At 32.8% G+C, this 26814-nt stretch overlaps 1 protein-coding gene and 1 pseudogene across 2 annotated transcripts; one reads left to right on the top strand and one right to left on the bottom strand.

Annotated features, from left to right (window-relative positions):
* Positions 1-12998: 12998 nt before the first annotated feature.
* Positions 12999-17902, top strand: LOC143625440 (UDP-galactose/UDP-glucose transporter 4-like). The gene is made up of 7 exons (XM_077095765.1): positions 12999-13261; positions 15275-15303; positions 15393-15594; positions 16308-16550; positions 16659-16760; positions 17273-17380; positions 17473-17902. The coding sequence occupies exons 1-7, from the start codon at positions 13133-13135 to the stop codon at positions 17698-17700; spliced, it is 1041 nt and encodes a 346-aa protein (XP_076951880.1). The 5' UTR covers positions 12999-13132; the 3' UTR covers positions 17701-17902.
* Positions 17903-19446: 1544 nt separating this feature from the next.
* Positions 19447-22256, bottom strand: LOC143625439 (uncharacterized; annotated as a pseudogene). Its single transcript, XR_013152275.1, has 2 exons — positions 19855-22256; positions 19447-19775 (listed from the first exon to the last, which is right to left on the bottom strand). The product of XR_013152275.1 is annotated as an uncharacterized LOC143625439 (transcript).
* Positions 22257-26814: the final 4558 nt, after the last annotated feature.

Raw genomic sequence — 26814 nt, 5'->3', positions numbered from 1 at the left:
TATTCAAGAGCAATCTAGTCTGATTCTCACGCCGGAGGGTGGTCACAAGGAGGTAACCCCCCCTTCTCAGTAACGAGCTCACGGTGTCTGTTTTGCAGGTCATCAGAAGAACCATCTTTGCCGGATCTAACCCCTCGTGGGAAACATCTACTTAACCCACAGATTATCCGTAATCTGCCCGGGATCACTTAGTGTTTCTTCAATATACCATCGGCCACCAAGTTTGCAAACCCCAAAACCAACACATCAGCTGCAATGGCACAAACAATGACGATTTTTTATTTTTTCTAACATGAGTTATGAAACACTGCAAACTAAATAAAAAGTTAATTACACATATATAAATCACTTTTATTTAAGTATTTAATCATTGTGGATTAGTTATGGAAGTAATATGTAGCTAAAAATAAGTTTTTAAGTTATGTATCAACTAAAATATTAAGTTATCCGTGTTTTAAATTTTTAAAGAAACTTAAATTTAAACCAAAATAATTAAATAAATAAATAGACAAATAAAATTTATAGTATTTTTTTACTTATTAAAAAGTAAGGCACATATATAATTGATAAATCTAATTCCAAACAATCACCCCTAATCATTTTATATATATATTTTTTATTGATAATATAGCTAGTAGCAATGTAGCATTTTCTAATTAAGATTATTTACGGAAATAAAAAGTTATAATTACATTACATATAGTTAAAAAAAATACCTTTAAACCAAAAAAAAAAAATCATCACGAAAATAATGCATATAAACTATGTTATAAACTTAATACACGACTACTAGAATAAAATATTAAATAAATAATAACAAAGATTTAAGAATCATAAATACATATTTTAAAATAACATAAAAATAAAATTAGTTACTTATTTAAGATATAAAATAAACAAACCAACAAAAAAAATCTTGAACTTACAGAATTATGACACGTGAGCACGTGACACACAGTTACTTATTTATTAGGTACAGAAACGTTCCAAACATTATAACGGACTAACCGGAAGATAAACGACCGGCCGAGATGGACGATATAAGCGAAAACGAAGTGATAATGGCATCGAGTCCGGCGTAAACTATACACTTCACAAGTTCTCCTTTCCAAGGTTCCTTAGGCCGTTCTCCGGCGTTATTCGCCGCCGTGTCCTGGAGGAAAGTGGTGGTGGCTCTACCATCCATTTTATATTTTATAATTTTATTAATATGAAACGTTACATTTTTTTTACCTAAGGTTTTAAATAAAGAGAAATCACAAATCTAGCCCTGCGTGCGGTGCGCACATATGATGTATATATGTGTGAACCCTCGGGTGGGCAAAAGTGAAATTGCACTAATTTTGACGTTATTTTACTAATCTCATGAAAATAACGTTAAAAGTGACGGACGGTTAATCAGGCATCATGTAGTGGCGTTGATAGCCGAAAGACAAAGGTACATGCACCGATCAGCCGGTGTCCCGATGATTGAGTGCTATGTGCCTTATGTCCAAGGCTTGATGCAAAACTACTATCGAGCCGGGGGTCTCACCGGAAGCAGCCTCTCTATCCTTATGGGGTAGAGGTAAGGCTGTCTACATCTTACCCTCCTCAGTCCCTACTATAGCTTTGCTATTGGTGGGATATACTGAGTACGATGATGATGATGATGATGACACGTGTGGGTGTTTGGTCAATCGTTGACTAATGTTTGTTGTGATGAGTACACGTGTCATTATAACATTAGGTTGAAATGTTGAAGTGTAGATAGTGGGTGAATGTGGATCATGAACGTGTGGTGTGCACAAGTCTCTGGTTACTGGTGAGATGTATGACTGAATTCGAGCTCCACTTGTTTTAGGTTATTCTTTTAAAGCTTGAGATCAGCTCGTCTGGTTAATTTTCAAGTTGGGTCTAGGCTAGCTTATTATTTTATTAGTTATTTATACATTATATGTTTTTAGTTATTTTTGTATACTTTCAGGAAAAAAAAATAACTTTAAACGAGCCTAAGATAAGATAAGATAAGCTCAAGTTCATGTAGTACCTAAACGAGTCAAATCTCGATTCGAGTTTGATGGGTGATGTAAATCTAATACATAGAAGTCTAATTATAGGGATGGTAACGGGTCGGGTTTGGGACGGGTCTAGGTATTCCCAGACCAGGACCCAATTATAAAACCCCGTCCTAGACCTGTCGCAGACCCGTCGGGTATTTATCGGGTAAATATCCATCGGGTATCGGGTATACCCGCGGGTTACGGGTATACCAGTTAGTTTATTAAAAATACCCGTCGGGTATGTCCGACTCAAATCCCATCGAGTTTCTATCGGGTTTTGAAAATACAATACAAAAAAAAATATTTTCTAGTTTCATGACACACACAATTTAACAAAAAGAAAAAATTATACCAAAAAATATATAAAAAAGATCTACGTAGTTTATAGAGGATGAGTGAGTGGCGGGATGTAATACATATATATATATATATATATATATATATATATATATATATATATATATATAATTTTAATATTCATGGAGGACACACAAAGGACAACTGAACACAAATACCATTTTTTATTGTTATTGTGTGTGTGTGTATATATATATATATATAAAATTATGTCAGGTATATAATCGGGTAAACGGGCCCATATTATCAGGTAATTGGGTCGGGTAATCGTGTATGTTAAAAATCCCTGATCCGTCCCAGATCCGTGAAAAAATTAAAAACTAGTCCCAGACCCGTCCCATACCCTAATGGGACGGGTAAGACCCGTCCCAATTATGTCGGGTATCGGGTATTTCCATCGGGTTCGGGTTTCACTGTCATCCCTAAGTCTAAAGAGGTCAAACTTAAAAATACATCAGACTCGAGTTCGGGCTCGATACGTAAACGAGCTTTATGTTAGGCTCTGGCCCAGCTCGAGTTTGAAAAAACTTGACACTTTCAAGTTTTTTATCAATTCAAGGTTAAGTAACTCGCTAACAGCTCGACTCGTTTGCACGCTCGGTAAAATGTAATCGCTCGTGTATAAAGATCATTTAGTACATTAAAAATTTAATATTGATATACTATCATCATCCTAAAAACAATGTGATAAAAGCCTAAAAGGAGAATGAGTTTAAAAGGGTGACATGCGAGACAACGAAGAGCCCATCAATCATCATGTAGAAAATCTGAAAATGCATCAATGAAGAGCCTGTATATCATTAAATTTCATTATACACGTATCTTAAGCTAGTATTAATTAAATAAAAAATATTTTGATTAGAAAAACATGAAAAAAAGATATTATCTAAGAATAAATAAATAAATAATTTTTTTTCTTTCGCCGGGGTTAGAGGTGTACAAATCGGGTATTAGAAAAACTCGGTTCAGGTATGATCGGGTATTGAAAAATCGGGTATTAGTAATATCCGAGTCGGGTTCAGGTCCGGGTATTGCCTATTAGGTTCGGATCGGGTATAGAACCGAGTATTCTAAAACCGGGTATTTGAATACCCTATTTCCGGGTATTGAAAAAAACCATATTTTCGGGGTTTTCCGGGTATTTTTCGGGTATAGATTGAAATTCTTTTTGGGTTGCACTTTTTGGTGGTATTTTTCGAGTATTTTCCAGTTATTTTTCGGGTAATTTCGGGTATAGATCGGGTATTTGAAAAAACCCAGTTTCGGGTATTGGAAAAAACCCGGTTCCGGGTATGAAATCGGTTCGGGTTTTCGGGTTTTCCCCGGGTACAATCGGGTCCAGTTCGGGTACGGGTTTCGGTACTAAAATGCATACCCCATTCGTACCCTACGGGTAGGGTCGGGTACGGGTTTGGGTATTAAATACCCGGGTATAAAAAAACTGGTTCCGAATTTTTTTTGGGGTCCAGTTCTGGGTTCGGTTTTTTTTTTTCACCTTTAGCCACGGCCCATGATGTTGAAGCCCAACATATCCTATCTAAAGCTAAAACAACACAAGCCCAATAACCCTCGTATATAATCGAATATTATTAATTGTTGATCCATGTTTATAAATTAGGCTTTACAGTATTGATATTAGAGTTCTTTTAATATTATATTTCCTTCGATGTATACTAGTCTTTGAATGTAAGAGTGCATTTCATATTGTATTTCGCAGTAGATGGTGTTTAACTTACCTATAGAAAATGATTTCGTATGTATCATTTTATTTTTATTTACTTGTAAGTTTCAGTTACGTATGTGATACATGTGCGTATGTAATATGATGGATTAAGCGTTACTTTGCACTATGTGTTTCACCTATCTTACAATATGAACTAAGACAAAGATGGGCTGGCATTTGTGTTTTTGATGGGTAATCATGCAAGTCTAAAACGCGTATGTCACACCTATCTTTGTTCTCGTTTTCAATGTGGGTGGAACTGAATATTCACATGTAGTACGATAGTAGTTGAATCCTACAAGTACATAGGAAAAGATAAAATTATACATACTAAAACATATTCTATAGGCAAGCTTGCATCTCTCTAATGCAATCACAATGTTAGAGGCACGATTACATGATCGGAAATAGTAGTGGTATACAATGGGAGAAATCCATTAATGTTACGGTCATTTATTGCAATTAATCTTGTAAAAATGTGCGGTCATTTGTTGTAGGTGACCCGAATGCGTGGGATATGCTACAGTAATAGGGAACCCGAGTACATATCTGGCTAGTGTAACGTTTCTAATCTTGTATGCATTTTACAAGTTGAATCAATGTTTCCTTAAGCAAGGGAATTGAGTTCCTAATATTGTTACACTCATTTGCATCTTTTACTAGTGTTTTTTCATTGTATGAAACATAGATTATTATTTATGTAATTGGCTTTATAACATGAGAACAAAAGTGACCTAAAGTTGCTGAAGACTTATTGAAGATGCTACCAAGTAAAGGGTGTATTGACATTGCTTCTTTTTATTGGTCAATGTAGAGGTTTAATCAATGGTTAATTTTGCCATTTGTACAAATGGTCAACATTGTCAACGTAGACTCTTGGTAAAGGTTGATGTAGTGATGAGTGATGGAAGTGGATTGGATCTGGGACGAGTTTAGGTAATCCCAATCCCATACTTGAATTTAAAATACTGTCTCAAAACCTGTCAGTTTTAGTTTAGCGAAGTGTTCATCGGGTATTGCGTAAACATGTGTGTTTCGGATATACCTTTTAGTTTATTAGAAATGCATGTCGGATATTTATAGTGTTTTGACATAATATAACTAACCAGTTTGTCAATTATGAAAAATAATTACCATAGAAAGAAAATTATGATTGGTTACTTGGATAAATAGAGCTATATTATCGAGCATTTAGGTTGGGTAGCCGGACCACGAATCCCAAACCAATCCTAAATCAACGGAAGTGTTCAAAAGTAATCTTAAGGCCCTGTTTGTTTTTGCCTCTTTTCTCTGAATAGAGGAAAACGTCTGATTCGGTCAGACGTAATCAGACGTGGGGCTGTTTGTTTTTTTCTGGCATTAAGAGATTCGGCGTCTTAATAGCATCTGAACCAGTAAGAGCTTTTAGTGGGTCTGAAAACCTCTTAACCCAAAAAAAACATATGTTTGTCTCCGGCCTTCATTAACTTCTAACCCGGAGACTAGGCTCCATCTCCGACGACTAGAGGTTCGCCTCTAGCCTCCACCTCTTAATGATTCAGATTTCAGACATTTGAACCACCTCTTAACATTCAGATGTGGTATTCAGATTCAGACTTAAATCTCTAAAAAAAACAAACGGGGCCTAAGTTTGTTTCATATTCTAATGAGATGGGTATTGCCTAGGGTAGTTCAACAAGCTCGAGGCTCAAAGCTCGGGCTCGTGGCTCGTTCGATAAAAGCTCGAATAAAACTAGCTAAGAAAACTTGATTTGAAACATCCTAAGCTGAGTCGGCTCATTTTTCTAACCGAGCCAAAAATCATGGCTCGACTTGTTGGCTCGATCTTAATTTCGTTTAACTTCAAAATCGAGCTAGAGCTTTAGTTGAGTTGCCTTGTTTAATTTTGAGCCCGAGCTCAAAACCACCCTGGCTCGACTCGGACTTGACTATTACCTATATATGGTTCGTGTTGCTATGCAAAATGAAAATCTTGAATTATAAATAAAGTCATTTTCATCCAATATTCATACAATTTTCTACCATCATCATTAAATATTCAATATCTTATTCCATCATCTTTATTACTTATTCCTTCAATTTTTTCTTTGTTTTTAGTAATGTATATTATTTATTTCAACTTTTTTTTAGTAATGCATATTATTTATTCCTTATTTTTGTAATGTTATTCTTTTTTCTTTATAGGATATAATCTACCTGACCCAATTTTTAAAAACGTGTTTTAGAAAATTTTCACGACGCAATGGGACAGGGAGAATACCATAGCCCGACATGATCTCGTCAAAACGGAGAGACATTCGTCATGAGGTTGGAAAGTTTAACAACTACAACAAGAATTATAACAACCGATATAGTGGTACAGATAATTATAATATTTACCAAGATTCATTTGAATATATAAAACCGAGACTGATACAACATTCAATCTAAATAAAGTATAACAACCTTATTTTTTTGACTTGTTCTGACTTCTGACCTAACTCATTTTAACCCTAATCCATTTCGACTCATGACCCGTTCGACCCAACCCAAGTACCCAACCATTTGCCACCCCAAGTAGACTGTTATTATAATGCTATACGAAATAACTCATAAAGACTTTTTAATGTTTTTTTAAATTAGTGATGGAGGCTCAAGCATTGAAGAACGTACTATGTTATATTTGAAGGCCCAAGATCGTGCTTCCAAAGGTGGCCCACGAAAATGTGCATAACTTGGCCCACGAAGCTCCATTTCAAGCCCATTACCAGTCAAATCGAAGCTTGAGACGAGGAGCACATTGTGGCCAACAGCCTACGGCGGTTTGGCCCCTGTCCGAAGCCCAAAAACGCCTCCTAAATAAAGTTTTGGGCCTTTTTATGTTTTTTTGTCAGTTTTGCATTTTTCATTTTGGGTTTGTGTTTGGCCCATGGCCTTTTCAGTGCCCATTTCGTATTTGAAAGTCTTTTTATATGATCTTGATGTAATCTGAAAAGTTATACTTGAATTTGATTAATAATATTTTCTTTTCATTTTTCCTAGTCTTTTGGGTGAGATTTGGGGGTTTGGAAGTTCATCACAGGAATTCATATAATCAACGTGTTTTGATCTTCATTTTCATTTTACCGTTGCATCAGTTAGTTATTATTAAGTTAATAATTAATAATCGTGTAAAAGAAGCAAGCAAGTGAAATGATAACTAAATTTTGTACATTTATGGTAAAGAACCTAAATTTAATAAAAAGTAGGTTTATTAAAAATGGCCGGTTGCTCTTTTCTTTAGGCTTCTATCAAACATGTGTCAACGTCTTTGTGTGAAAAATACGATTCATTGTTTGAAACTTTAGACAACTTAATAAAAATAGTTCAAATTGTATACATTGCATGCAATATTATATATTTTTAACCTTTATTTATATGAAAAAATAACACTCAACTAGTTTTTTAAAAACGTTTCAAAAGCTTTAATTATGTCCCGATGAAAATATTGAATATATTTGTATAATTTACATTACTAAATAATATTTTTATATAATATTATATAACAAATGATCCTATATAACGTATGATGTACAATGTTCTTCAACCATGATTTAAGAAAATATGCAATTTTTGTATGTTTAAAGAGGAATATACGCAATTGCCCCAAATAACTTTTAATGTCGTTTAAAAAACTAATAAAATTTCTCACTTTATATTTTTCATTTCATTTAGTCACGCAAAATAAGCCAGCAAGACAAATTATATGATGCGTTTTTCCTGTGATTTAATTCGTACATTAATGGTAATGAACCTAAATTTAATATGATTCATGTTATGTTTGACACTTAAGATAAAAGTAGGTTTAGTAAAATGGCCGGTGTGTTAGTTTACTTTTATTTATCTTCTATTAAACAAGGACATAGTGTTATAAATATGATTCATGTTATGTTTGACACTTTAGATAGCTTATTAAAAATAGTTCAAATTGTATGAGATACAATATTGATATTTTACTTTCTATAAGAAAGAACTATATTTACTTTTATGAAATGTTTTAAAAACTCATGTCCTGTTGAGATTTTTTAAGCTTTTAGGGCATTGAATATTTTGGTTTAAAAAAGAAATCACTTTGTTGAAAATCATGTTTTGGTTTAAATTAGTGGTGTTCATGGTTCGGTGTGAAACCGTGAAATCGTTCAAACCGGTCATCGGTTTAGTTTCATGGTTGGTTTTTTTCATAACTATCGGTCGGTCGGTTTCAAAAGATTCAAACTGTAGCGAACGGTATGGTTTATAGTTTACAACAAAAACCAACCGTGTATTAATTTATTTATATTTACCCAAACCATGAAACCAAACCAACGGTTCGGTTTAAGAGTCCTACAGTTCGGTTTTGGTTTACAAAAATAAAAACCGTTACCAACGGTTTGGTTCATGGTTTGACTCAAAAACTGTGAAAACCGAACCGTGGACACCCCTAGTTTAAATAGCAAATCATTGTTTAGAGAAAAACATGAGATTTATTTCTATAGTTGTTTTGCACAGTTGTATATGAGTGTATCTATTTTACTAGTTTGAGGCCCGTGTATTACACGGGAAATTGATGAAACTTTTAATATATAAATATTAAGCAAAATACAATCAATAACGCAATTATTATCATGTATTGTTAATATGATTACAATTTACATTAAAATTACAGAAATTAAAAAAAAACATTACACATGCACTACATTTGTTGTTGTATTAGTTAATATAACTTGTTTATTAAGAATCAAAATCTCTAGTTCATGCCGACTTGGAACTCTTGACAATGCGAAGTATAATTGTCCATGTGAGGTCTTTCATGTACAAACCAACCCTAGATAATGATTGACCTTGTCTTTTCTTTATGATCATCATGAAACATACTGCAATGAGAAACTGTCATCTTTGAATACTAACCCGTATGATTAGTTAATATCTTAGAAAGTTGTTACAATATATATGATATATTAGTAATTATTGAAATTGAGACAACTAATAAACCGCTATTGTAGCTTTCCAAATAAATAAATCATTTGGATTTATAGTTAATCGAATTTTGACATAAACTTCTGAACTATTGCCATAATAGCTAAATTGACTTATTGATCAGGACTTCAAATTTTGAATATTTAGATACATGTGATTATTATATATTTTGTGAATATTGGTAAATTTTAAAAATATTGAGATAGGTGAACATATCTTCAATTAATTTAAATAAATTGAAATTATGTGCTAATTTAACATGTTTAAAATATTTAATAATATACAAATTAGGTGTTAAATTATATATGCGTTAGCTAAAAAACTTCATGATTCTAGCTTTCAAAAATAAACAAAAAGAACAAATTAAATTGTTAGTATGTTGATTTATGGTAATGTAGTCAATATATATAATGAAAATTTTTAAGAAAGAAAGTATTTTAATTGACTTTTATTTTATATCTCTAAAAATACAACAAAAACTAAAATAAAGCAACGTTCCCACCACTTCAATCCCATTTCACATGTCTTCTTCCGTAGCTAAATTGTTTCATATTACTACATAAGGATAAACATAAAGTTAAAATATAAAAAGAAAAGCAAAGATATAATAAGCATTAAGACATTCCATGTATTAGACCAGAACCGATGCTTAAGACTCTGTTTTGTCCTTTTAGGCTTCTTAAAACATCTTGAATAAATCAAGATGTTTAAGAACGCCATAACAATAGAAAATACATGAACTTGCATTATGATAAGGAAGTCACATGTCTCCTACAAAATGTAACATAAACTAAAAGCTACATATTTCAAACAATTATAAAAACTAATAACTTCGATCATATACAACGAAAACTCACCATTTCAAAGTCATAGCTTCCATCAATGAACAACGGTGCAAGATCACCATATTTAGCAGCACCAATCATCCCATTAATATCTTTCTCCCACTCAACAAACTGCAGTCGAATTTGCTTGCCTAATGTGAAACAACAAAAGTTGTGTCTCAAACTTCATGAGTATTGTAAGGAAAAACTAAATACATTAAATTTGTAGCACGCTAGGTGTAATGCTTAATAAGTGACTTTATAAACAGAGACTTTCAAACCTAACATACATATGTTACAGCTCAAGTTAATCATAGCCTAAAATTCATTACAACATTATTTTATTAATACTTCATCTACATTTTTGGTGCTTAAAGGTTTTGTTGATTGTTTGGCATATGAGAATTATCATCATTGTTTTGACTTTCTATGAAAGATAACACTAATCAACCTACGAAGTAAGATAGTAATTTGCAAACATGATGTACCAATGAATTAATTTGCAAATTTAACTTTTACAATGAAGATGTTGAATTAATTTTGCTTTCAAATGTTGTGTTCTTCCTCAATATTAAAATATATAATAAGTGAGTAAGCAGGTGTTACAAATAAAAATTAGTTGATGCCTTATAATCATATAAGCAATGAACACGTCCTACAAATCCATGTGAATACACGATTTATTGAATATTGCATAATTAGTTATTTGATTTGTTGGCAAAGTCTAACAAAACTATGATAATTTCTTCCTCATTCACAATTAAGATCATTTTAAAACTAATAACACAATGCTAACATAGAAGCTTCTAGTACGGATGAGCGGAGTGTGTGTGTTAGACAATGTATAAGACTCAACATCGAAATAAAATCGATCTCAACTTATAAACCAAAGTACAAACCCTAATTTTTGTTTTAGGAAGAACGAACATACGCTGTGGAGGGAGTGAAGGGGCTACGGTAGACGGTGGGAGGAGCTGCGGTAGCGTTAGTGGCAGTGGTCCGATGGCGGAATGGTGTCATGGCGTTTGGGAGTTGGATCTACATCGGCAGTGACGAGGAGTTGGATCTAAATCTACAGTGGTGTTTGGGATATGGGGTTCTAAACTGAAAGAGATCTGACCTGTTGGGTCGGATAATAACCCATGTGGTATCCAATAAATCCAAGAAACAAACCATATATGAAAACGGGTTTAAAAAAGGTAGAAGGGCCGAGAGAGTGACAAGTGGCAAAAGTGGGTATTCTTTTATTATAGTAGTAGATTTTAATATTACTTTTATTACAAAAATACTAAATAAACCATGAGTTACATGATTATAAAAGTAGATATTACGTATGACGATTTTTAAGGCAAAAGAAAAGACAATTTTGGAGATTCATGAGTACAAAAAGATGTATACTAGTCACTAGAACCATATTAACGTATTTATTTATTACTAGCATTAAATATATACTATTTTAGAGACATGCGAGTAAAAAAACCAGATAGTCAAATTCGATTTGCGTTTTATTATGAGTTGGCAAATATTTCATAAAGGATACACGTCTTTAAAAGATCTTGCTCGAATATAATTCACGTATCATTTATTGTTGGTGGAATAAACATATTTAGGACGTCTTAGTTAGTACAACAATCAAATACTATAACTAAACTCGTGTATCACTTAGATCATTCATTATGTTAGTCGTGAAAACTTTTATTACTTACAATATATATAAAAATGTGACAGAAAATAAAAAAAAAATCATTATTACTGCAAATTTATAATAAACAATCCTAGACATAACCTACTAGAATTAATCATAATCACACGTGCAAAACTTTTGTATGTACTCAATCAAATTCTTACAAGGGTTGTTTGGTGTTTCGTTGTCGTGTGTGTTTGATGATGAACTAGTTTCTATGCAACGTTGATCACGACAAAAGTCGTTGTACGTCACCTTCATACCTTTGACAAATCGATTTCCCTTTGTTCCCCAAGATCATATTATGTAAGATTAAGCAAACGTACATTACATTCCTTATGTTTTCTTTCGACTACATTCGTTATTGATTGATGATAACCCACATTTTTCCTTTTATTTTTTTCTAGAACATTGAATTCTCATACAATATATTTTATTAACGATTCTTAGGATTTTTTTGAATAAAATTCTTTTATCCTCAAGTTAGCTTAAACACTCTCACGACAGTTGCGTAGTCTATATAAATATCATCAGAAATCCAAATGAATCCAAATGCTTGTTCAATATATTTTGAAATTTCAATGGTGGAGGGTGACTAGAGTGGTGAAAATGACATTTTACTCTAAATATAAAAAAAATATTATTTTAGTTTACTTTTTTTAACACAAAGCATCCCGACAACTTGACAAATAGATCATATTTTCGCCCGAAGAATAAAATACGGTGACCCAGCATGTCGGAAAACCCTTTAGCTTAATTAATAACAAATTACTTTAGACAAAACTCAAAATCACGACTTCAAATAAGGAAAGTAACAAAATTACAACTAGTCAACTAACAAATGTTAATAAGAAGTATTACTTTGTTTTTTTTTAAAAAAAAAATAAATAATAATAATAAGATAAAAAATAAAATAGTAAGTGGTAATACTTTTCTTGAGTAGCTGGTGAAAGAGTAATAAAAAAAGACTGATATTTCAAGTTATTCGGGTTTGAATTATGTTTTCTCATAATATAATTTTAGCTGCACCAGGTGATGATGAGAGTCTAAGTAAGTATGTAACATTCATTAGTTAGATTCTTGAAATAAAAAAATATTATCTCACCGCACTGTCACGTTTTCAAGCGAGTATCATAAACGTCAGCCTTAGGTGAGGATTATCCCAGATCAAAAAACAAGCGTATTCAGTTACGATAAATTTAACCAGCAGCCCGTTTAAAAATTGCTTTAAAGAAAAAGCAAAACCCCTAATATAATAATGATATTAACCTTTACACCTCCTCTCTCCTTGTTCATGAGTTGGCGGCTTCTCACAAAACCAGACTCTGTATTTGCAAACTCCATCTCAACCTCTCTCCAAATTAAATGTTGTGTTCTCAACAACAACAACGTGATTGAACCGATACGCTCCCTCTAATCAATTCTTTTATTATCAATCTCTACATGCACAAATCTCACTTGATGATCAATTAATATATATATATACACACACACACACAACAAAAGTTATTAGCTTTTTACAGCAAGAATGAAGAACAACGAAGAACAAACTCGGTCTCTGTTTGGTATCTCTCTTTCTGATCGACCCAAATGGCAACAGTTTCTCATTTGCTCTTCTGGGTTCTTCTTTGGGTACCTTGTTAATGGCGTCTGTGAGGTAATTTTGGTCTAAAGTTTGTGTTTTTAGTGAAGATTTTTAGGGTTTTTGAGGGTTTGTTTTTCAAGATTTTTGAAACCTTGTTTGGTTTGAACCCAATTTTGATATGAAATTGGTTTGATTTATTTGAGGTAATTTTGTTTTAAAGCTTGTGTTTTTAGTAAAGATTTTAGGGTTTTTGAGGTTTTTTTTTCAAGATTTTTATAACCCTTGTTTAATTTGATGATGTTTTTAGGAATTGGGTTTTATTTATTAAAAATTTTAATTTTGATATGAAAGATTGGTTCGAAAACTCATGCTTGATTTTATGAGGTTTTTCAGGATTTGGGTTTAAAAATCCAATTTTGATCTGAAAGACTGTTCAAGAATCTTGATTTCTTTAAAACCCTTGTTTGATTTTTGAGATTTTTCAAGATTTTTGGTGTTCTTTAAAACCCATGTTTGGTTTTCTGAGTTTTTTTCAAGGAATTGAGTGTTTTTTAAAAAAACTAATTTTGATTTGAAAGATTGTTCAAGAATGAAAAATATTGTTTTTTTCAAAACTCATGTTTGATTTTTGAGGTTTTTCAAGATTTTGTTGTTCTTCAAAACCCATGCTTGATTTTTGATGTTTTTTTTTTTATTATTTTTTCTCAGGAATTGGGTGTTCTTTAAAAAACAATTTTGATCTGAAAGATTGTTTAAGAATGAAAAATCTTGTTTTTTGTTTTTGTTTTTGTAAGGTTTCTTGAGAATTGGGGTTTTCTGTTGGAGAATCTACAATGCAATGTTTTCAATAAATTTATTAATTTTATATTAATATAATATGGGGTTGGATTGATCTTGAATTCTTGATGAGGTTTATGGTTTGCATGCAGCACTTTGTGTAAATTGCCTGCATACTTTTGGTTAATTTAGGCTTTATTGAGTCTTTCTTAATCTTAACTCTTACTTTACCTTTACATAAGTGTGCTTTTTGTCAGTATTTTTTTATTAAAGATATTGAGTACTTGATTATTGCCTTGTAGTTTTGGTGAATCCTAAATGGGTCCTACACAACTTATAAAAAAATTATTTTCTCAATTTAGTACCAAGGAATAATGCAAAGGTTTGTTTGTTTGAAGTTTTGGATGATATCTCATATCATTGTCTTTCTTTGAGTTTGAAATTAACTTAATAGTTTTTTTTATTCACAAAAACTAATTACTTAGGAACATAAGTTAATATTTAATTTTTGAATAATTTGTTTTTGGTATAGAAAACCTGTTAAATTAGTTTCAAACTCAAAGAAAGATGATGATGTAATCTAAAATTTTAAACAAACAAACCTTTGGAAAGATTATTCCTTGACACTAGATTGAGAAAAGAACTATTTATATAATTTGGGTAGGTCCCTTTTAGGTTGCACCAAAACTACAAGGAAGTAATCAAATGCTCAACATCTTTAATAAAAAAATAGAAACTAAAAGCATACATATGAAAAGAAAAAGTAAAATGAGTAAGATTAAGAAAGAGCCAATAAAGCTTAGAATTAACCAAAAATATGCAGGCAATTAGTAATTAGCACAAAGTTGAATATGTTACTTTTCTAAAATGAAACTTCTTTGGGTGGTTTCTAGTATTATTTGTTTTCAATAAATTATTCAAATTTTTTAATGATCACTTTGTTTAATTCTACACTTCTCTTTTTTAGGGACTTGAAATCTAAACCTGTTTTATTGTTTGTGTTGAATTTGACAAAATAAATAAATAAATAAAATTCATTTGTTAGTTTAAAGATTTAAAGGCTAAAACTTGGTTCTATCAAAAATCAATTTTTACATTATATATTTAGTAGTATGATCTTTAAATTGTGTTTCTTTAATTTTTTATTTATTTATTTGATTAGAATAATGTGCTGTCATGTTTAATGTTATAAATATATCCTATGACCATCAAAAGTCAACTATGGACTTTTGTTTTGTAAGTAATGCAGCATTAGTTTCCTTTTATGTTAATTAAAGCTAATGAATACATTCATGTATTTTTTTTCAGGAATATGTATATAATCGTCTTAAATTCAGGTCGGTCATCTACACTAAATCTTGTTAATCTTGAATTTAACCATCGTTAAAAATGTTAATTTTTTTCATGAAAATTTTATTTTGTATAGTTATGGCTGGTATTTTACATTCGTTCAAGGATGGGTTTACATTGCTTTGATTTATTTGCAAGGGTTCACCACCAAGCAAATGGTGAACCCGTGGAAGACCTATGTCAAACTCTCGGCTGTACTCATGGGTTCTCATGGACTCACCAAAGGGTCTTTGGCTTTCCTAAATTACCCTGCTCAACTCATGTTTAAATCCACCAAGGTGAATACTTTATTTCTGTATATGTCATAAAGTTTAGATCTTAATTTGCTTCGGGCAATGTTTGCTCGTTGTACATTACCACCCTATAAGTGTATCTCATGTTAAAGAACGCTAGGGGTGTAAACAAGACGAGACAAACCTTGAGCTCGTTTGAGCTCGAGCTCGGCTTGTTTCAAGCTCCTTTTCTAAACTTCGAGCTAGGCTTGGGCTCGACTCGTTTATAATTGTTATATAAGATATATACATTTTTAATAATTTTAATGTGTTTATTAATTGCAATTTTTATATATAACATAACATATATTATTTAGTTATTTTTAGTATAATTTAATAACAGTAATTAATTAATATATAAATATATATAATTTACATAATTTATAAATAAAAGTATATAAATTATAGGCTTGTTTAGTCTAGTTATGCTCGGGCTTGTCACTCGAGCTCATGCCCGTTTAAGCCCGGCTTAAATCAAGCTTTTAACGAGCCGATCTCGAGTAGCTCACGAGCCGGCTTGGTTTGTTTACACCCCTAAAGAATCCCATATCTTGTGCGTTTTTAACGTATGGCACTAATAATAAATTTAGGATCCTGTTTTAACCATGCAATGTTTGGTTGTGTAAAAGACTAGTGTCATGAGTTTGGTGTCTTTTTATGACATATTATTTGTGATCACAATATATCATTTTGGTTGAACCTTTTGAACTTAAATTTAGGTTCTACCAGTGATGATTATGGGAGCGTTTATTCCCGGGTTAAGACGAAAATACCCTCCACACGAATATGTTTCCGCGTTACTTTTGGTTGCGGGATTGATACTATTTACTCTCGCGGATGCAAATACGTCACCAAATTTTAGCATTCTTGGTGTTGTGATGGTTTCCGGTGCTTTGATCATGGATTCGTTTCTTGGGAATTTTCAAGAAGCTATATTTACCATGAATCCCGATACCACTCAGGTGATTTTCATGTGACTTGATCTGTTTTTGTGTTTTTGGGCGTGTGAATATATCAACGGGTCAAAAAGTTGTCCTTTTTTGGTTGGGAATGATCGGTTTCTTGTGCAGACGGAGATGCTGTTTTGCTCAACTGTTGTCGGTTTGCCTTTTTTGATTCCTCCAATGCTTTTGACAGGAGAGTTATTTAAAGCTTGGAGTTCTTGCTCTCAGGTGAAGTTTCTATTTTTATTTAGTCGATTTTAGTGCTTTGAAAGTTAGATATTGGTATGAATTTTGTTATGAAAAAATGTGTATATATATATATATATTGGTTAATGTTTACATTTTCAATGTCATTATCAAGTTTTTGCAATTTTTGTCAAGTTTTAATGTTTGACAAAGAAAGTCAACATCATAGTTTGACTTAAAAGGTCAACCCTCTTGAAAATTTCAAGGTTGACTTCCACTAAAAATCCTATAAGTTTGACCTAAGCCAGTCAAACTTGTTGATATCTGAATTCAAGATTGACACGAATGGCCACATACTCGAAGCGCTTTGCTAACGTGTTCTGACAACCTATTCTTGTTTATTGTGTCGGTTAAACAAAACTTGAAACTTTCAAGTTTTTCATGCCAAGTTATATCTTGTAACGGTGTAGGTTGACCCAAAAGTCAAAACTGAACCATGTTCAAAAAAGTAGTGACCTTTACATACTTCTGATAATCTTTGTATTTGGGTGCAGCATCCTTATGTATACGGTGTCTTAATCTTCGAAGCAATGGCAACGTTTATCGGTCAAGTCTCGGTTCTTTCCTTAATTGCCATATTCGGTGCGGCCACCACTGCAATGGTACATTTTCCTTCAATACCAATATTATTATTATCACCATCACATTTATAGTTTTTTAGTACATGCTTCTGAACTTGTATTTAACGACATAGATAACAACGGCTAGAAAGGCGGTTACTTTGCTGCTATCGTACTTGATCTTCACAAAGCCGTTAACCGAGCAACATGGGACGGGTTTGATTCTAATATCCATGGGAATCGTGTTGAAGATGTTACCCGAGAACAAACCGACTCCAAGAATGGTCTTGAAGACGAAAGAATCGGTTAAAGACGAGAATTCGATACACGAAGAGGATGAAGAAAAGAGACCTTTGGTTTGATTATAGTATATTATTATTATTAATTATTTTTATTTACTTGGTTTTTGTGTTTTAAAAAAGTGTAGGGAATTTTATTCAGTTTGCTGCCTTTAATATTTGAAGGTGGTTTGTGGGCATGAATAATAATTAAAGGGTTTGTTAAGTAAATTAATTACAAGACCACAGAAATAAAAATATTTGGAAATGATAAATCCAGCTGCATTACATATTGAGATAGAACATAGTTTCTTTGACCAGTCTAATCGTCAGTGTTGCGAAAATCCCGACTGGATACTGATGAGTCACTAGTTAATGAGCTAATTAATCGGTCAAAGAAAACACATAAAAATTAATTACAAAACCACAGAAATAAAAATATTTGAAAATGATGAATCAAGCTGCATTAGATATTGAGATAGAGCATAGTTTCTTTGACCAGTCTAATTGTCGGTGTGAAAATCCTGACTAGGCAGTGATTAATTCTTGATGAATCGCTAGTCCTCACTTCACTGATTGATTTTGGTCTAGTCAGCTAATTAATCGGTCAACGGTCAAATCCGGCCAAAATCGGCAATTTCTGGCGAGATTCCGACCAAACTCAGCGGTTTCTGGCGAGATTCCAACAAAAACCAGCGGTCTTCAGTGGGATTTCAGCCAATTTCCGGCCAAAATATGTATGCGTATGTATAAAACTATAAATTACATCTAAAAATGTGTCCGTGTATATATAAAACTGAAAAATATATATTAAAGTCTGATATGATTAATCCCGATTAATTTTCATTAATCCGGTTTAATCGCTAGTCTACTTCTCACCGCCCGACTACCGACTAACGATTTTTACAACAATGCTAATTATAAGAATCAACAAAAGTATATATAAATCATAATATAGTACAATGGTAGTTATATACTTATATATATAGGCAGAACATAGGTTGTTTGATCCTTAAGCTTCTACTAGAAGTTGTTTATCTTACCAGACTGAATTTAATATTTCTAATAGTTTAAAAATTATGTTCATCATGTTTAAGACTGGTTAAACATGTTAAGACGTGCTTAATTTAATAATTTAGCATGTGATTCATGTTTATTTTAATAATCTAGCAAGTGATAAGTGAATGAATGCTGGTGTAACTTACTAAAACTAGTTAAGAACGACCTAAAGTTAGTTTTTGAGCACATGATGCTTGAAAACATAAGATTATTTTTAATTAATAACACTATTTAAATGCTTTAAAATATCAATTTAAGGTGTTGAATTAGCCAACTATAAAAGAACTGAAAAGCTAAAGGGAGAAAGAGGCAATTGATTTTGTACAAAGTACATTTCAATAGTGTGGAATCAATGTTTTGGCATGCGCGGTGTTAAACCATAGTGTAGTAAACATTATAGCAAACGAGTCATTTCGGTTAGAAACACTTCACTGATAAGTTGACCATGTTAAGGAGGTACGTGAGGTGACAGACTGACAGTGACACGAATTGTTAAGGTTACCTTGAAATACATTACACATCACAAAAAAGTACACGAAGATTGTAAAAAATGAATCATTAAAGTGGAAAACAAAAAAGTACACGAAGATTGTAAAAAATGAATCATTAAAGTGGAAAACATAAAATGAAATTTGACCTTAGAAGTCAACATGTACTCCTACATAATTAATAAGTGCTTGTGAAGGTACACATGTATACATTTAAAGGCACAAAGAAACATTATAACAAGATCACATACTACCTTTTTCAGAGGTTGCAAAACTTTATCCGTGGGCGTTTAACAAATCAAGAACTTGAGAAAAGCTCGTGAACAACGGTCTCAATATCCATTCGATTTTGTGGAGACTCGGAAGAGCATTGCACTCCAATTTTCACTAAAGAAATCAAAGTCTTTTCATCAACGTCCTCACTTAAAAGTACTGGATCTAGAATCTGAAGGAGAGAACCATCAGCCAAGGCGTTCCTAGCATATGAATGCAAAGTTAGACCTTCTTCAAACATCGGGTCAACTGGTTTCTTCCCAGTCATCACTTCTAGCAAAAGGATTCCATAGCTATATATGTCCCCAATGGTTGAGACTTCACTTCCAAGTCCATATTCTGCAACTTATGTAAAGTTAATAGTATAGTATAATGTAGACTAGAAGACATTTAAATGGACTAGTGATCATTAGCTTACCTGGAGGTGCATACCCAACGGTTCCTCTAAAAATACTTGAGCTATAGTTGTAGATACTCCTTCAAGGGAAAGAATTTTCGCGAGCCCCAAATCTCCAACATGAGCAACCATATCAGCGTCCAATAAAATGTTGCTCGGCTTCAAATCACAATGAACAACTACATTTCCGCAGTGACAATGTAGATAATCAAGAGCACAAGCCACATCCTTGATAATGTTTACTCTTTGAGCAAGATCTAGCATGTGTTGTATTGAATGCAGCCAACTTTCCAAACTCCCATTTGGCATGAAATCATAAACTAAAGCTTTAAAATCATTGCCTTGGAAATCGACACTTGAACAAGAAGTTATAAGCTTCACCATGTTGCGATGGCGAATATTTCTCAAGGCATTACACTCAGCCATAAAACTCCTAAAACCTCCTCGAAAGTTAAGGTTCAAAACTTTGATTGCCACAGTGAAGCCGCTTTCATCAAGAACTCCTTTGTAAACTGAAGCAAAGCTGCCCTTACCGATCAAATTATCTGGATAGAACCCTTCGGTTGCTTTGAAAAGTCTTCCATATGAAATCCTCTCAAAAGATTCAGTCGAGATTGTTTCTAATGATTTACGTGTCCTCCTTTTTATACAAAAATAAAACAAGAAAAATGACACCAAAGCTAAACCTACAAGAGTGGAAGATAGTGTAATTGCTACAACAATCCAAACCGAAAGCTTTTTAGTAGTCTTCTTAGAGGCACTAGTTGCGCATTTGGGTAGGTGAAGCTCAGGTAGGCCAGCGCAAAGTCTACTGTTCCCAGTGATTGATATCATACTTGTGTTGGCAAAAACACCTTTATCAGGTACCTCACCTCTCCCTCGAAGTTGTTATATGAAAGATCTAGATAGCTCAAATCCATTTCTTGTAAATATGATGGAATAGGACCAGAAAAGTTATTCCGTGATAAGCTAACATATTCGAGGCCTTTCATAAAACTCAATGCCTTCGGCATCGATCCATCGAAGAAATTTATGGAAAGATTTAGCGTTTGAAGGCTGATGCAATTGCTAAAGCTACTTGGAAGTTCACCGGATAAATGATTATCAGAGAAATCAAGATATCCTAAGGATTTCAAGTTGCCAATCTCTTGCGGAAGAACACCAGACAAATTGTTTTGACTCAGATCTAGACCAATTGTAAGAGAAGATAGTTGGAATATTTCGTTGGGTACACTTCCGGTGAGGTTATTTACATAAAGGACTAGTAATAACAACTTTTTGCAATTGCTAAAAGAGGATGGTATACTACCTTCCAATTTGTTTACACCCAACGCTACTTCGATTAGAAATGACAGGTTTCCTATAGACGGTGGAATAATTCGAGAGAAAGCATTGTTGTTAAGATATAGTCTTTCCAAGTTTCGAAGCTTTCCTATGCTTTCAGGAATCATGCCTTTGAAGTTGTTTAGTTCAAGATTAATTTCAGTCAGGCCAAATAGATTGCCTATAGATGAAGGGAGACTGCCTGAGATATAATTCCTTGAAAGCTCTAGATGATGCAGATTGGATGAGTAGTTGCCAATTGAATTCGGTAACACCCCTATTAAATGGCTTTCGGCAAGTTCTAAAGTCTCTAAGTTGCTACAGTTGGACAAAGAATCAAAAAGAGTCTTGCAATCAACAATGTTGCTTTCAAATTTATTGGTACCAAGACCCAAATACTTAAGTTTTTCAAGTTTTCCAAAGTCAATATTAAGTCTACCCTTAAAATCATTTACGGAAACATCAAAAATTTCCAACTCTGAACAATTTGATATCGAGGGTGGAAGGAATCCATTGAAGTGATTGAAATCTATTGCTAGCATCCAGAGATGAGGTTGGATTAAACATAAGTTTACTGGTAGATTGCCATGAAGTTGGTTTTGTGGGATGCATAAAAGTTCTAACTTTGAAAGGTTAAAGAAAAACAATTGAAACTCTCCGACAAGACCGTTATCTCCAAGACCCAATTCTCTCAAATCTTTTAACTGATTGAGAGAATTGGGAATACTCCCTCCTAACGCGTTCCTAGCTAGAAAGAGGCCTCTTAGATTTGTGAGATTGCCAATGAATGGCGGAATCCCACCCGTGAAGTTATTATTGCTTAAACTTAATATATTCATCATCCGCAAAGAACTAAAAGTACTTGGAATTTTGCCTGACAATTTATTTGAATATAAGCTAACTAACCTTAGTTTTGAGCAACTTGATAAGTTGGCCGGGATTTCTCGTGTAAAAGAATTGACGTGAAGGGATCGGAAAGCTCTTGTAATCGTGACAAACGGCCTATTTCATGTGGGATACTTCCATAAAACCGGTTGTCATCTAAGACAAGTGACCTAAGGAAGCTGAGGTTTCCAAGAAAAGGAGATAAAGAACCTTCTAAAGCTTTGCTAGTTAGATTCAAGCTTGTAACTCTTTGGTGTCGACGACCGCATGTCACCCCTTGCCATTTTGACAAATTGATTTCTAATAATAGTCATCACTTTCACAAAATTATAAAATAGCGGAAGTCAAGAAGTAATTTCTTATGACATAGAGGCGGAAACTTTTACCAATGGATTCAGTATATTTCGGTTCTTGGGTTTATTAATATATGGCAATAAATTTTCCGGCGCATGTAAACGTTATAAATATGCAATAACATTATAAATGCGAGAAAAGATCAAATAAGAAGTTTGATTTTCCTAAGAAGACTAGGAAGGAGTGTATTTTTGTCTAATACCTTAATATTGAAAACCCATTTAATTTAATTTTAAAAACCCACTTAAATTTTAACTTATCTCCTACAACCACCACCGCCCACCGCCACCACCTTGCTGGAAAAGGTCTTCGAAAATTTAGCTAGAAAATAAAACACTATGAAAAACACAATGAAAAAGACACAATGTAAAAAACACTATGAAAATAAAAACAAAATGACAAAAACACAATGAAAACACAATTAAATAACACAATGTAAAAAACACAATACAAAAAACACTATGAAAAAATAAAACACAATTGTATATATGACAAACTGAAAATTTTTCTTACTTTTTCAGACACTCATCACGACTTGACTCAAATTTTCGGGACGAAAATTCTTTAACATGGGAATGATGTGACAATCGTCAATTTCAGGTTAACTCCGTTAACTCAACTCCGTCAATTCAAACTTAAAGATCACTGAATCTATAACGCACACCTCATTACATTTAAACTAGGGTTTAAATGACGCTTAACACTTACTACATGTGTAGTCTTTCGGGAATTGCACCGAAATGCAAACGATTGGTGAATAAACGAAAAACGTCAAAACAGTAATTATGTGATAATTATGTGTTAGACTTATGTGTTGTGTGATAACATTGTTATAAACGTTAACTCAATGTACTAGAACTAGTTAATTAAGCTAGAAAAGTAACAATTGAAAGTTGAGGGACTTGAGTGTAACATATTATTATTATTAATAATAATAAACCTAAACCCTAACTCACTTTTTCTCTCCTCTCCCTCTACACCGATCGGAACCCCTCCCCCTTGGCTCCCTTGGCTGCCGCCATTCACACACACACATACAACCAAGTTTTCAAGCTTTTGATTGAAGATTAAGGTGCTAGGAAGGTATAAACGACTATCCTATGCATCCTTTATACTTAATCTACAAACCCTAGATTCCGATTTTTACATGTTATTGTGTTCATATGAGTTTGTTTGATTTGATGATGTATTGATGATGATTTGATAACTAGAATTGATATTGCTACATGTTAATTGTTGTGTCTTTGATTTGAGTTCAAACAAAAACCCTAATCATGTATGTAATGTGTAATTGATGTGCATGGATAGTGATTATGGAGTCTAGAGTGTTATATGAATGAATTATGGTCCATAGATAGTTAATATGTTGAGTTTGGATGCAAACAGTTTCTGGACAGATTGTGTTATTGATGTTTAATTGACTGTAACAGGGTGTAAATGTGAAAATTGGTTGAGATTATTGATACTACAGTAAACTAGGTTGAGTCTAGTTTCTAAAGAAAATAAATTTGCAATTTTTGAACGTGTAAAAGTTAACTTTTATGATTTTACAAAAACGTTGTGCAAAGCTGAGTTGTTAGACCTGCTGTTAGGTTGTTTTGTAAATATTATATCTCATGAACTACGAGACCAATTGGGTTGGTTCCACTTCTGGAAGTTGACTTATTGAGTTAGGGACCTAACCCAAGTGGTCTTGCATTTATTGGATTTTTCGTTTAACGGGAATTTCAAATAACATTCTGTTGCGCATGAATTTGACTGTTATGAGTTTGCTGTAATGATTTGATTATTGTGGGAAACCTATGTGGAACAAAAATATAATAGAATATGTTCTGAAAACCTAAGACATATATGCTTTTGTGATGATTTTTGGTAAATTAATTGTGATGCTATGATCGGTGGGATAGACTAGTTTTTCAAGTAGAATTCTGTCGTTAAGAAACTAGTTGCTGAGTTTTGTGAAAGTTGCAAGAAACAACGTGATTGCTAATTTATTATCGTGTTTTGACCAAATTGCCCTTGAGGGGAATGATTGCAAATTCATTGTCGTGTTTTGACCAAAATGCCCTTGCGGGGAATAATTGCTAATTGATTGTCATGATTTGACCAAATTGCCCTCGTGGGGAATAATTGCTAGTTAATTGTTATGTGCTGACCAAATTGCCCTTACGGGGAGTAATTGCTAGTGATGTACTTTATGAATACATGACACGTAAATAATTGCTTACACATGTAACGTATCACAACTACACTTGTTAAAGTCACACACGATTCACAAACGAAACACGAAACATGTTGTGTGCATAGGTATTATGTGCCGGGTTTAGAGACTCGATAATATTCCGACACTTAGAAAAATCTCTTTGTTGTTTTAGAACGCTAGAGAGAGTTTTTCTGTGACGCGCATCTTGATGAATTATTTTGGGAATACTTCGCAAACAGTGAGTTTCACTTTCTCCTTTTAAACATTTTAAACGATTTTCACTTGGGGGAGATAACATACTCCGAAAATGCATTTAAGATTTTGTTAATATAGATTATATATCACTTGTAAAGACTAAGTGGCAAACGCAATAACTAAAGTCCTTCATTCACATCGAACCGTTTAATATTGGATAATAGCGAGTCATTGTTGAGTAGTACTACTGGGTTTGACAAACCCCACCCAACGCTAAACTCGACTGGAGGTCGAGTGGGTGTAATCTTGGCTAAACACATACCATGGTCGGGATAGACCTGGTGGCAAGGCAAATGATAAACAGTCAGCTTCGGTGTCGAACACTTAGTGATACTTGTTTTATAGGCTAGCTACCTATAGATATATAATTGACATAACACTATCTGGTAACGCAAAACGCTGTAACGCAAAACGCTGAACGCAAAACGCTGAACGCAAACGCTAAACGCTTTATTTTATATAAACTTGTGAACTCACCAACCTTGTGTTGACACTTTTAGTATGTTATTCTCAGGTAGCCGAGGCGGGCGCGCGGTTTAGGATCATCCATTGCTTGAAACACTTTTAATTATGCAAACTTACTTAAAACTGTTATCATTGGGTTTTAAGTCGTCCTGCGTGACGCAACATTGGTTTCTATGGTTTTACGCTTCCGCATTTAATTACTCGTAAACGTTTTCATGGTTTTGAAACTTTGTTTTATGGTTTGATTATAACTAATGAATCCGATCCTGTTAGTTCACATCTTCTGACGGTAAAACTCCGTTAGTGGATTTTGAGGGTGTGACAGTATAACACCATTTTGTAAAACACAATTATAGTAAAACACAATTTGTAAAAACCCACGAATTGTTTTTATTCTTATAAAGCAATATGGTACTCATATAAAAGATAAAAAAAACACTCGTTTTTATGGTGAAATTGTTTTGAAAAAAAAATGTCATATAAAAAAGTTATGGACGTTTTAAAATGACGGGGGAATTTGACATGTGCCTTGCATGTGGAAAGATAAAGTCAGCAAATGTGTTATCCCTATTCTGCCCTTACCCTTGTTTTACACTTGATGATCTCTCTAATCTAATCTCAACCATTCAATTTTAAAATGAACGGACAAGATTATTTCCTATCATTCCTAGGAAAACTAATCTTCTTATTATAACTCAACCCTTATAAATGTACTAATAAAAGAAAATAATGAGGATGATGTGGCAATCCCACATTTATTCTAGGCCTAATCTCTCTTCTCATTCATCCTACATATCCATGGGTTATGAAGCAAAAACCATATTAACAAATGGGTTATAATTTCCTTTCTAATTCTCTAATTTATCATCTCATTCATTTTAACTATCCATTGATCATGGGCCAAAATAATTTTGGCAAATGAGTTATAATTTCATTTTCAATTCTCTAATTTCTCATCTTATTTATCGTACATATCTATGGGTCATGAGACAAAACAGTTTTGAAAAATGGGTTATAATTTCTCTTTTAATTCTCTAATCTCTCATCTCATTTATCATAGTTATTCACGGGTAATTGGTCAAAACAATTTTTGCAAATATTGTATATAAAAAAATCAAATTTGTAAATTTGATATTTTAGACTTCTTATTGTTTATACTATATATATAATCTTCTTTTTACCTATAATTATGTTCATTTCTTTTAGATAATGGATCTTTTTATTTTTATTATTTGATAAATCTCGTGTAATACACGGGTTCAAAAGCTAGTTCAATAATATACTAAATCATTTAAAACTAAAAAAAAAGGAAATACATATTATACTTGGGGGAAGGTTAACATACAAATGAAATTAACGTGCTAAACGTGAGAATCAAGTAGAGTAATTATATATACAAGTAGAGTAATTATATAATTACATCATAGAGTAATTATCATAGAGTAATTACATAATTACTCTACTTGTATATATAATTACTCTACTTGATTCTCAAG

This window comes from Bidens hawaiensis, unplaced genomic scaffold (assembly GCF_021521415.1).
Source record: "Bidens hawaiensis isolate Kalapana, Puna unplaced genomic scaffold, B.hawaiensis_p1.1 tig00004105_1, whole genome shotgun sequence".
Classification (NCBI taxonomy): Eukaryota; Viridiplantae; Streptophyta; class Magnoliopsida; order Asterales; family Asteraceae; genus Bidens; species Bidens hawaiensis.
The sequence above is the reverse complement of the archived record's forward strand: the minus strand, read 5'-3'. Positions and strand labels throughout refer to the sequence as shown.

What these genes read in the sequence shown, in the direction of transcription:
- LOC143625440 (XM_077095765.1), top strand. Translation starts at nt 13,133, where the DNA reads ATGAAGAACAACGAAGAACAAACTCGGTCTCTGTTTGGTATCTCTCTT. An exon ending in TCATGTTTAAATCCACCAAG is followed by an intron (nt 15,595 to 16,307) that starts GTGAATACTTTA and finishes ACTTAAATTTAG; the next exon opens with GTTCTACCAGTGATGATTAT. An exon ending in GTGCGGCCACCACTGCAATG is followed by an intron (nt 17,381 to 17,472) that starts GTACATTTTCCT and finishes TTAACGACATAG; the next exon opens with ATAACAACGGCTAGAAAGGC.